The 11523-nt window shown below is 42.2% G+C and overlaps 2 protein-coding genes across 4 annotated transcripts; one reads left to right on the top strand and one right to left on the bottom strand.

The window, feature by feature from the left end:
- Positions 1–1501: 1501 nt before the first annotated feature.
- On the bottom strand, positions 1502–5892 carry LOC140682277 (uncharacterized). The gene is made up of 3 exons (XM_072923969.1): positions 5859–5892; positions 2014–2539; positions 1502–1892 (listed from the first exon to the last, which is right to left on the bottom strand). The coding sequence occupies exons 1-3, from the start codon at positions 5890–5892 to the stop codon at positions 1502–1504; spliced, it is 951 nt and encodes a 316-aa protein (XP_072780070.1).
- On the top strand, positions 1516–10616 carry AMIGO2 (adhesion molecule with Ig like domain 2). Of its 3 annotated transcripts, none has more exons than XM_030258607.4 (2): positions 1516–1710; positions 8873–10616. In XM_030258607.4, exon 2 carries the CDS (start codon positions 8943–8945, stop codon positions 10506–10508), a length of 1566 nt encoding a protein of 521 aa, XP_030114467.4. In that variant the 5' UTR covers positions 1516–1710; positions 8873–8942; the 3' UTR covers positions 10509–10616. The 3 variants fall into 3 exon arrangements, with proteins under 3 accessions (XP_030114467.4, XP_012424383.5, XP_002196828.5); XM_012568929.5 differs by lacking the exon at positions 1516–1710 and adding an exon at positions 1833–2197; XM_002196792.7 differs by lacking the exon at positions 1516–1710 and adding an exon at positions 1833–2197 and having other exon boundaries at positions 8870–10616.
- Positions 10617–11523: the final 907 nt, after the last annotated feature.

The following is an 11523-nucleotide window of genomic DNA, read 5'->3' as shown; positions in this document are numbered from 1 at the left end:
TCTTTCTGTAAGATGAGCAACTCATGAAAGGATGATCACAACTCCCATCAATTTTTTGAGCATCTGTGCCCTGAGATCTCCAATATAAGAAGCAGATCCCAGTCAGCATTCAAGAAAAAAATAAAATTGGAAATCAAAATTCTAATTGCTTTAAGTATTGGACTTCACTTTGATCTGGATCCTGCATTCCCCAGAGCAGTTATTCCTATGTCCAGATCTCATGGCTGGAATCTAAATAATTTAGCTACAAGCAATACTGTCACTTTGCACCTACCAGTCCTCCACATTTACTGAGGTATGAACAAGCGGCAATAAAAATCCTTAGTATTTTAAAACCAGTTTACCTCAATCAAAGTGTGCACAAAACTCACAAATGGACTCCATTCGGCAACACAGAATAAACTCCATATGGTAACAAAGAAGGAATTTTCATTCCGTAAGTCTTTAGGAAGTCTTCTTTAGGAAGAATTCAGGCTCAACATTATCAGTTTTGAAAGCAGGGGAAGGAAGACTACAAAAGTGATTACCCTCTTCCTCAGACTGGTAATGTGATCAACTTAAATTTCACCAAGTATTCTGCAGTATCAAGGTCATCAGGAAAGTTTAATGCTTTAGTATAAATGAAGACACCATGCTTCTTTAAACAAATGAGTATTCCAATAGAGAGTCTGAAACAAATCAGTGTTCAATCAATAACCTCAAGATTAAAATTACTTCAGTGCTGTATAGCGTAACTGCATAGAAATTCAGCACAAAATAAGAATGATGAATAAAAAGCTGAATTTTTATGATAAGGTAGTGCTCAAAAAATCTTTTAAATCAATAGAAGTTATCACCTATATCTCACCAGGTTTTTATCTATATTGAATCAGACCTTTAACATATACCTTGTATTGTACTGAAGAATTTTAGTTTGCCTGTAGGGTGAATTCTAGGACAAGGAGTCTTTTAGCTTCATATGTAGCCACAAACCCTCATATTAAAAACCACTTTGCTTTGTGCCCTTAACAGAAAAGTGTGATTTTCAGCAGCTTTAATATGCAAGCCCGTTTGCTGAGAACTGTTCTATAAACTGTATGTCTGGATGACAATAAATCCACGATGTCTGTTATTTGCTAAAGTAGCCCGTGTTCAGTTTCAGTCTCTAAATGTAGGGTACTCTAAATTATGATGGAGATGTCGTGAGGACTTTGGCCGGGGGTGGTTAAAATCGGTGTGAAACAGAAGTGAATGTGTTCTTTGGCTTTCCGCTGCAGCTTTGACTCTTCATGATCTGGTGACACTTCTCAATTTGATTTGCAGCAGTTCTCCCACAGATTCCATGGTCAAGAGAATCCCTATACATGGCAATTAATTTTAGATAACGCCTTTTATCATTTGATAGACTCCTCTGCTCTGATCAAAGCCTAGTTTACTACGGAGCTTCCATGCGGTTTGACCATTTAATTAACCGAAGGAGGATTTCTAAGAGCTAGCACAATGCCTTTTATTTATCCGCGCCTTAGGAACACCCCGCGGTTCCATCTCCGCGCACGGGGAGTTTCGATGCAATTTTAAGGGGAAGCCGCGTTTTCGGCTGCGCCCCCGGAACAGGGCTTCCCCGGGCTCTGCCCCCCGCGCGGGCGTCGAGGGGCCGCAGGCGGGCTGGGCCGGCGAGCAGCGCAGGGCAGAGCCCTCCCGGGCGGCGGAGCCTCACCGGGGGCTGCGGCGGTGAGGAGCGGGGCCGGAGCGGGGCCGGAGCGGGGCGGAGCGGCGGCAGTCCCGGGCGGCGAGGGGCGGAGCGGGGGCAGCCGGTGCGCTCCTCCCCCGGGCACCGACGGCTCCGTCCCGCTGCCGCGGAAGCGCCCGGGAGGGCGCCGGGAGAGCGGTGTGGGGTCCGGTCGGGTGCTGCGCTGCTGGGGAGACCGGGAGGGCGTAGGCAGGAGGGGATAAAAACCCGCCGTGTCGCCACTGTTACTGGGAGTCTCCCGCCTTCCCTGCTCACCCGCCGCCGTGCCGAGCTCCGGGCCTCACCTCATTCCCGGGGGCAGCACTGCCTGCGTCCGCGGGGGAGCGCAGCGGAGCCGCTGCCGCGCTCCCGGCGTCCCGCAACTTCCCCCGGAGCCCGGCGGAGCGCAGCATGCGGGGCAGGGGCTGGAGGCGGCGGCGGGGCCGGCATCGCGCTCCCCGGACATGAAGCAGCTATCGGAAGCTCCAGGTAACGCTGCCCGGCGCGGTGGCGGAGCAGACCTCTCCCCGGTAGCCGGGGTATGGCGGGGGTCAGGGTCCGGAGGGGCAGGAGTCGGGGCTGAGAGGCGCCGCCGGAGGCGAGCGCAGCACGGCAGCGGGCGGGGGCAGAGCCGGTCCCTGCCTCCGCCACGGAACGGTGGCAGTGGCCGCCCGTGCCCAGGGAAGTCGGTCCGAGACCCCTCGAATGGTTGTGGGTGCCCCCGGTTCGATGCCGGTTTAGCCTGTTCTGTCGCTGGTCTCTCCGAAACTTTGCCCTCTGCCGACTCCCGGTAGGAATCTGGGGCTGCGGCGGACAGTCCCCGCCGTGAGACTGGCAGGAGACCCCCTCCCCAAATCGTATGCAAGGGGGTTTCTTTGAAGTTTAGCCCTCAATAAATTTTTGGAGGCGGTGAGGATCCTTCACTGGGCAACTAAACTTTCCTAAGATCTGACATTGCTTGGAGACTGGTTACTGATACTGTAATAGGCACTGCCACTTATCATTGCATTTTTTTCTTAATTATTTGCTGATCTCCTTAGCAACTGGAGTAATTTGCAAGGTTGAAGCTTGGTTGCAGCTTGATTTACAAAGTAGCACGACAAAAGGGATGAATTTGTCGTTTCACTGATGCATATTTCCCTTCTACTCTCTCAGAGGGATAAGAGGTGCAGAGATGTTGACTTTATGTAGCTGGTACTGCTGTAAAGACACTCTTGATTAGTCCAACTGAGGCTCTGTTGTATGTTACCCACTTGCTCTTCTGTGTCTCAGTTTTCTTTAAGACAATCGAGTTATCGTGTTTTAAGAAAAAAATTTCTCTTCAAGGAAATTCAATCTTTAGTGAGGGATTAGTGGGAGATGATCGTTTTATCTGACTAAGGTTACTAGGACAAATTAATCTCTAATTCAGCACGATTGAGGTCTGGCCAGATGCTGGCTGGAGAGAGCACTCCATTTGCCTTGCTGATCTCAGGATCAGTTTGCTGCAAATATGATGTAAAGCCATTTTTTCCATCACTGTTAGGTCCTGCACCGAGCACAATGTAGCCTAGTTCTGGGATTTAGTCCAGTGTATCAAGACACCTCCCAGATGCAGCTCACCAACAGTCTTTCCTGTTCAATCCCCCATGTCAGTAAATCTCATGGATTACGATGTTTGGGTAAGCTGTATCTGTTGAGTCAGTGATGCTGAGCACAGCTGTCAGGAAGATTTGATGCAGAGTGCCTTTTCCACTCAGAAGTGATAAAGGCAGAGTAGAGGCTAGAGGCTGAGGCAAAGTGGCTGAGTATTTCCTCTGACAGTATCACACACACTCAAGGAATGCGACTTTATGCAGACCTTTCTTAAAAATGTAATTTTTAAAAATATTAATTGCATAGGATGCCTTTGGTCTGTATGTAATTAATGGATGTATTCATTACTTGAACAGGATTCATAAAGTTGGGAGTAAATGCCTGAATAATTATACTCGGATAATGTTGTTGTTATCATTTAATAAAACCCCATTCTAAAAATCACTTTTGCTTCTGAGTTCATGAGGAACCTATGTCAAATATCATACCAGAAAAAAAAAAGTAGGGCTGTGAGAAAATGAACACGTGAGCCATCTTTTTTTTTTTTTTAATGTGGCGTTATATTTGACTAGTACAGCCTTAATTCATCTGATATGTAGACTGTATAGGGGGAGAGCACCTTTGTGGACATCAGAAGTCAGTGAGAGGTGCAGAGATGTATTAATGTCTTGTGGGCTGCTGAGACTGGGGCAAGACTCAAGAGAAAACAGGAGATGTGGTGCAAGGGAAGAAGGTAGGGGGTGTATAAATGGTGTGAACCTTCTGGAGAAAAACCTGAGGACTTTAATGTTTTTGAGTGCTTGATCTCTCTAGAGGCTCAACACTATTCCTGCAGGAGTACAGCAGGCAGCAGGGTTGTGTGCAAATACTTGCATTTTCACTGTGCAGAAAGTACCAGCCAGATGTGGGACTATTTGCATATTTGCATCATCAATGTACAGGAAAATGCTTTACAGTAAGAATAACACCTGCCAATCCGATTTTTTTAACAGTGAAAAGACTAATAGTAGTGTTTGCAAAATATCATTCGGATGAATTGTGATCTCCAGTCCAATTCACTGTTTAAATTAAGAGATGTGCTACATTAGGATTTTTTAGCAAGGTCTCAAATGAACTAGGTAGTACAGGTGTACAGGTTCCATTGGAGAAACAGCAATAAGCCTGAAGGTACTTACAGAGGATAAGAAAACTGCTGCAGATATTATTAATGTCACATTAGTGTGAGAGAGAGCCCAGAAAAAGGAGAAAGGAGTGTTTAGGACATTAGTTGATCTTCAAATGATAAGTGATGGTGAGACTGTATGTTGCTGAGCAGTCCCCTTTTCTATAAGCAGGTCTAAGTGCTCATTACTTTTAAAAACAAAACAAACAAACCCCTCAGAAATAAACAAAATACAAGAACAAACATACACATTAAAAAGTTCAAAACCAAGAACCAAATCCTTAGCTTCTCTAGAATGTGATTGGTTGTAGTCAATTTTGCTGTTTCTGACCACAGAGGATTTTCCCTATGATAGCAGGATACATCCCACCTTTCTTCCTGAACAGTTAAGAAGCATGTACACCATTACTGTTCAGATGAATCATCTCAAGGAGTAATGTGGTTTTGGCACTGAACTTAAAATATTGCACTTTAACATCGTGAAGAAATTATTTCTTTGAACAGAATTCAAGAACAAAACTCCCAACCATGTCCTTCACTTTACTATAAATCAGAAAAGGTATCTACCCAGTTCATTCAGAAATATTGGTGAAGTGCTTGGCCAAAATCTGTTGGCACACATTAGCTGATAGTATTCAACAGCAATAACTCTCTTGAGAAAGATGCAGTATTGAAATTTGTAAAATAACTTTTCTCTAAGACCTAAAGTAGTGTTACTGGGATGAAACAAAATGCCAGGGTTTTTTGATATAGTTGTTGTAGGCTTGTTCTTCTTGCCACTTAACACATTACAACCCAGAAATGTTTATGCAGGCATTTTGAGTGAGTTCAAATAATCACATACCCTATAAATATTTATGTTGAACATGCTTAACATCCTGGGTAATTTGTGCAGTAGATATGGGGAACACAGGTTGAAAAGCAAGTTGCAGCTCAACGATCCTACTCTCCAAAAGAGCAAAGGACCTATTGGGAATGTAGGCAATACGCTCTGAGTTGGGCATAGAAAGGAAGGCTTCTGCTTTTCAGGGTATCTTCTAAATATTCTTGTGTGTTCTGTGGTATGTTTAGGATGTCTGTAATTAGGATTTGCCCTCACAGACAAGTTATTTGAAATGGTTTTCATTTTGCAATTCCAGTGAGCTTTGAAAATGGACAATCCAGTTTTCGGCCCTTGCAAACTGTTTTTGCTCCTAGAACTAAAACATATTAAACTGATATACACCAGTGACTGCTCTGTGTCTTCCCATAGGGTTTGGTTGCAGACTAGCTTGGAGTCTCTGACAAGATAATTGTAGGCATGGACAGAAGCAAACATGCAAGGGTATTTAGTATATTAAATTTGGTAAACCTTACAAACCTGAGCGTTGATCTACTACATCCCATTCAGAGTATCTCCAGGATCACAGTTACATTCATCGTAGGAGATGGTTTTTATAAGTGCCATTCACTTGTTGCTAATGCAGTTACATTTACAATTAGGCTGCATAGCTTGTGGAATCAGGCTTTCACACATTAGTGGGAAAGGCAACCTTTGCAGCAACTGTTCATCTCCTGATTTGTGGATGCTTTATAATCCAGTCTTTAGGTGCGTGGTTTTATGCCAATGTAGTTTTCAGATGCCTTGCTTCATACAATAGACTAAATGAGCAATTACTAAATACCTTTTTCATCTGCCGGGGCTTTTTCATTGTGCCTTATGTCTGTATACCATACAAATTCACACTGTGGTATATAATCATTTTTAATGGCAGTTTCTCTAATGCTTCATAGGTCTCACCCTCTAAAAGAACTTGTATCTATTAATTGTTACTATAGACTACCTAACCAGCAAAAACAGCTAAGTAAGGAAATTAGTACTGGTTAAAAAATATTCCTTCAGATTCCAAACTTTCCATTGAAAACCCCATGCAATTAGAGGCTTCAGGAGACTTTAAAAGCCTAGAGGAATTTATGAATCCTGATATTAAATATAAATTCAAACCAATCAATTTTTTACAATATTTCTATAACTAAAATCATGTTAGTATACCCCGTGTATAAACAAGGAATCTCTGTGCAATCAGAAGTGCCAGACAGAGTCACAGCATTTTGACTCTCATCTCAGCACTGCCTCAGATCAGTCCTTCCCAAATTTAACATCCAGAGGTTCCTTATTTTATAAGTGCCAAGCTGGTGGCTGTAATATGTTCATGATTTTGTAATAGGCACCAGTTCACATAGTTTGCCTGATCTCACAGGAATTTTGTGGCAAAGGCTAGAACAGCTGCAGTTCTCAGGGATAAGGATTTATCAAGCTCTTGATGTAATCACCCATTCTTTTCCCTGTTCTTTCTCAGAACCTGTGCACAGTGTCTGGAAAGGTTTGGGGAAAAATGGAATAATCCTGTAACCAAGGACTGTATGTAAAATATAAAACGGAAAGAAAAATGTAATTCTGACACTTTATTTTTGAATATTTGACGTGGTAGTCTTGCAATTATCTTAATGTTTTTTTCCTTTTTTTTTTTTTTTTTTGGGAATTCAAACAAAACTAATGTATATATAAGTTCTTGTGAAAAGTGAAATGTCCCATTCTCCCATGCTGCCTTCATATTTCTTCTTTTAATGGGTCTTTAGAAAGTTCAGCTCTTCAGTTTCATAGCACATCTTCTACCATTTGACTTAAGGTAGATTTATCAGCAGCAGAAGACAACAGCCTGACAGATTGGCAGAGGGTTACAGAAAAGGGAAATAAAGAACTGAGAAGGAGTGAACATTTTTGCTTTTTGCATATATCAATTAATTGCATCAATAGTCTTAGGTTCTTAAGTAGATGTAAATTCTCTGGAGAGGTGTGCTCTAAGGTTTACCTCCTGAAACTCTTGTTTGTCTTCTGCTTAGACCTCTTCTTTTCCTTTACACCCTCCTCATCTGCTTTCCCAGTCTCATATGCCTTAACTGACTTCTGCATCCTCAGACTACCTCCTCCTCAGTTTCTTTAGTAACAGCGATGTTGCTCCATTAGCCTCCACCTCCCCTGGTTTTGCTCTTCCTTCCCTATGTGTCTCTTATCCTTCTCTCTCTCCCCTTTTTTCACTATTCCTCTGCCCTCTGCCTTCCACCATTTAGGTCTTGATTTTAATTTTTTTGCCCTCAAGGCTCATCTTTTCTTCATCCATCTTACATCATCAGAGAATACAATTTCTTCTTTTATTCTCCTTTGTTCCATCTGAGGCTGCTTCTTTCTCCTCATCCCACTGTCCACAGGCTTCTGGCCATAGCCACTATCAGCAGCACAGAGCAGACATTGCAGGGTTTGCCCTGCTCAGATACTGCTCCAGCAGGTGGGTGAGATTGGAGAAATTAGTTTGAGGATAATAATGTGGGGGCGGCTGAATGCCGTATCTGAACCCTGAAGGGTGATAATCATCAATGCAGATGAACTCACCTGTAAATTTACTGAAAAACTCTAAACAGGTACTAGGGAGAGCAAGAATCAACAGAAATGTTTATTCCTCTACTATGTATGTGTACATTTTCTCAGAAGATGGCAAAAAGCATATCCCTTAGCACAGAATCTCTCCTGTGCCAAATCTTACATCCTTCTTTCAAACAATGCTGACTCTAAAATATTCTCAGAAAAAGGTATGGTTGGGTTTTTTCTATCTACACATAAGCAAAATATTATCTCTTTACTATGTTTTGAGAAAGAGCTGACTCATCCTTGCTGAATGCTCCCAAAACTTATATCTGAGGAAAGCACTTCGTAGATTTCTTCTTCATTACTTATATTGGCAAAGGTAGAAGAAGGAGAATACAAAATATTGTTATTGAACAACTTTAATAACTTTCAAAATAGGCTGTTGCTACCTGAACCATAGGTTACTAAATTAAAAGAAGAAAAAGGAAAGAAATTCGTATGACATTTAAAGCTAGAAAGGCTGAGAAAATTCTTTGCTTGAAAATGTGTGACATTTTCTGATTATAAAGAAAAGCATGTTGTAACTGCTTCCCACTTGACAAGAAAAAAAAACATTTTAGGATGAGGCTTTTTCTTTCTTCTGCTGGGAGTTCTATCTGTGTTGGTTTGGAAACAGGTAGGGGATGCCATTGCCAAGTCATGCTCCACAGAGGAACGTTTCCAACTTTTTTAAATGAACTGTCAGAAATTGCATTACTTTGTTGAAGACTGAAGAATAGTTGCATTCTTTTTGAAGACAAAAAATACTGTATCTAAAGTACATATATTGATACAGGAATGCAGAATTTCATGTTTGCATAAAACAATGTTAAGTTTGCATCACCTTAGAACTAGATTAGACCATTAATTGTATGAAACCATAAGGATTACTTTCCTGTATTTTTCAAAAGGCATAAGAAATCCTGCAGAGTATGAATGGTAAATCTTAACGTGCTGTACCTCTGTATCCCTCTTTTGACAGCAGCGAGTGCAAAGCTAACTGCACAAGTAATCTGTGGCAAGGAGCACTGGGAGACAGCTAAAAGACAGTGACAATGTCTTTAAACTGGCGGACACTTCCTACTCGACTTGGAGTTTTTAAAGCGAACTGCAAAGGACTCGCGTGCCTCCTGGTCTTCACCGTGAGTGTTTGTGGCAGTGCCCCAGGGATGTGTCCAGCAGCCTGCATCTGTGCCAGTGATATCGTAAGCTGCACTAGTAAGAACCTCACTCGAGTGCCAGGAAATCTTTATAAATGTATGAAAAGGCTGGATCTGAGTTATAACAGAATTGGGATTTTGGAGCCTGAATGGGTCCCAGTGCTGTCTGAGAAACTGGACACTTTAATAGTCAATCATAATAGCATTAGCAGCATTACCACTGGAAGCTTTTCCACAACTCCAAATCTGAAGTATCTAGACTTGTCATCCAACAGCCTGAAAACACTGGGCAGCCCTGTGTTTCAGGAGCTAAAGGACCTGGAGGTTCTCCTGCTGTACAACAATCAAATAACACAGATCGAGTCTTTAGCCTTTGGAGGATTGTACAAATTACAGAAACTGTACCTAAGCTACAACTTGGTCTCGCATTTCCCACTGGACTTATATATTGGAAAACATAAACTGACAGACCTTGTGTTGCTGGACATTTCCTTTAATCACATCCAGACAATGCCTGTTCAGCGCCTGAGTTCAGTGCCAGCCAAACAACTTAGTGGAATTTATCTTCATGGCAACCCATTCTATTGTGACTGTGTCCTGTACTCCATGCTAGTCTTCTGGTATCAAAGGCATTTCAGCTCAGTGGTGGACTTCAAAAATGAATACAGCTGTTTGTTGCAGTCAGACCCAAGAGGTCATAATAAACTGCCTTTACTGCACGACAACGTTATGAATTGCTCTGAAAGTACCGTCAACAGCTCTTTCCAAGCCTTTGGGTTTATTCATGATGCCCAGGTTGGTGACAGGCTGATTGTACACTGTGACAGCAGAATCAGCGATACGGGCACACAGTTTGTTTGGGTTAGTCCAGACAATAGATTGCTGGAGCCAGACAGGGACACCGATAACTTCAAGGTGTTTCCTAATGGCAGCCTGGAGATAACAGATGCCCAGCTAGAGAACTCAGGCCTGTATTCGTGCATTGCAATAAATAAGAAAAGACTATTAAATGAAACCATAGAGGTCAAAATAAATGTTAGCAATTTCACAGTGAACAAGTCCCATGCTCATGAAGCATTTAATACAGCTTTTACCACCCTTGCTGCCTGTGTGGCCAGTATTATTTTAGTGCTGCTGTATCTCTATCTGACCCCCTGCCCATGCCAATGTAAGGCAAAAAAGAAGAAGAGGAAGCTGAACCAAAGCAGTGCCCACCCGTCCATACTGAATTCCGCACTGCCGCAAGAGCTGCCAGCCGACGAGAAGAAGGCTAGCACTGGGAAACGGGTGGTTTTCCTGGAACCCGTGCACGAACCAAAACAAGGTCAGAATGGGAAAGTAAAACTGTTCCCTAATGACAGTGTCATTACAGAGAGTATTTTAAAAACTACTCGAACAAAATCCGACTCTGACTCTGTCAACTCTGTGTTCTCAGATACGCCTTTCATGCCGCCAGCTTAGTTTGCTGCCTGTGTTTGTATTGTGCAGTTCCATTTCTAAATACCTCCTTTGCCTGTAGCAAATCATCAGGACAAACAAATAAAAAGGATAAAATGTTTTAAAAAAAAAGGTATGTTTTGTCAGTCCTTGAACTGTGTCTCCTCTCTGCAGAGGCCATGCAACAGTGATAGCTCGTTTGGGAAAAGCAGCTTGTCATCATTGTGAATGTTTTTAATGCAAGATTAGCCTCGGTTTTACTCTCTGGTCCATACACAACAATTTCTCATGCATGTCTTTCAGTGCCCACAGCTGACTCTGCAGAGGCAGCCCCAATGCAACACCCAGTTATGCTGATAACTCAGCTCTTCTGAAGTATGTACAGAAGCAGCTTATGGCTAAGGAGAAAAATGTCCAGACTTCCTGCAATTCCTTTCATAAACTCATAAAATCTTTACATAAAATCACTACAAGTCATGGTTTTAATTGGACTGCTTGACACAAAAGGATTGAATTTACCACCAGAACAGCTAGCAGCACTGGGTAAATGTTTCTGGCTTTCAACTGATAATGTATTTGCATATAATTGCTTGAAAACATTAAATGAGGGGCATTGTGATAATTTTATTCAAAACATAGTAATGAGATTACTTGTGAAATGTGCTTGTATTTGTTTATAAATGTTTCATGTAATGAAAACGGGTAAAAATTAACATGCTACCTTTGCAGTTGCCTCGGTCAAAAAATGAAAGTTGTCAGGCATGAGGACTTACACAAATCAGCAGTAACTAATGAAGCTGTGATAACTGGATAGATTATAACCAATTTTCTTAACCTTCGCTGCTTACTGTATGCTTGGCATCACATGTGGTAAACAAATTGTCCACCATCACTAGGGCTTCTGCTTCATCTTAGGGGTGAGCAACTTCTCTTCAAAGATAGTCATGAAATCAGGGAAATTTTGTAATTATGTTTTTCAGTGGCACATGGTTTCTGGACCCTTATTAAATTTGATCCTAAAGTTTTTTCTTAAAAGAGG

Source organism: Taeniopygia guttata, chromosome 1A (assembly GCF_048771995.1).
Source record: "Taeniopygia guttata chromosome 1A, bTaeGut7.mat, whole genome shotgun sequence".
In the NCBI taxonomy this organism is placed as follows: domain Eukaryota; kingdom Metazoa; phylum Chordata; class Aves; order Passeriformes; family Estrildidae; genus Taeniopygia; species Taeniopygia guttata.
The sequence above is the reverse complement of the archived record's forward strand: the minus strand, read 5'-3'. Positions and strand labels throughout refer to the sequence as shown.

Bases quoted from the DNA above. Each gene is read 5' to 3' on its own strand.
- AMIGO2 (XM_030258607.4), top strand. From the start codon at position 8,943: ATGTCTTTAAACTGGCGGACACTTCCTACTCGACTTGGAGTTTTTAAA.
- LOC140682277 (XM_072923969.1), bottom strand. From the start codon at position 5,892: ATGGCACTTATAAAAACCATCTCCTACGATGAAT. The intron at 2,540-5,858 runs GTAACTGTGATC...GTCTCCTGCCAG, and splicing joins AACCATCTCCTACGATGAAT to TCTCACGGCGGGGACTGTCC. The intron at 1,893-2,013 runs GTGAGGCCCGGA...TCTCCCCAGCAG, and splicing joins GTGCTGCCCCCGGGAATGAG to CGCAGCACCCGACCGGACCC.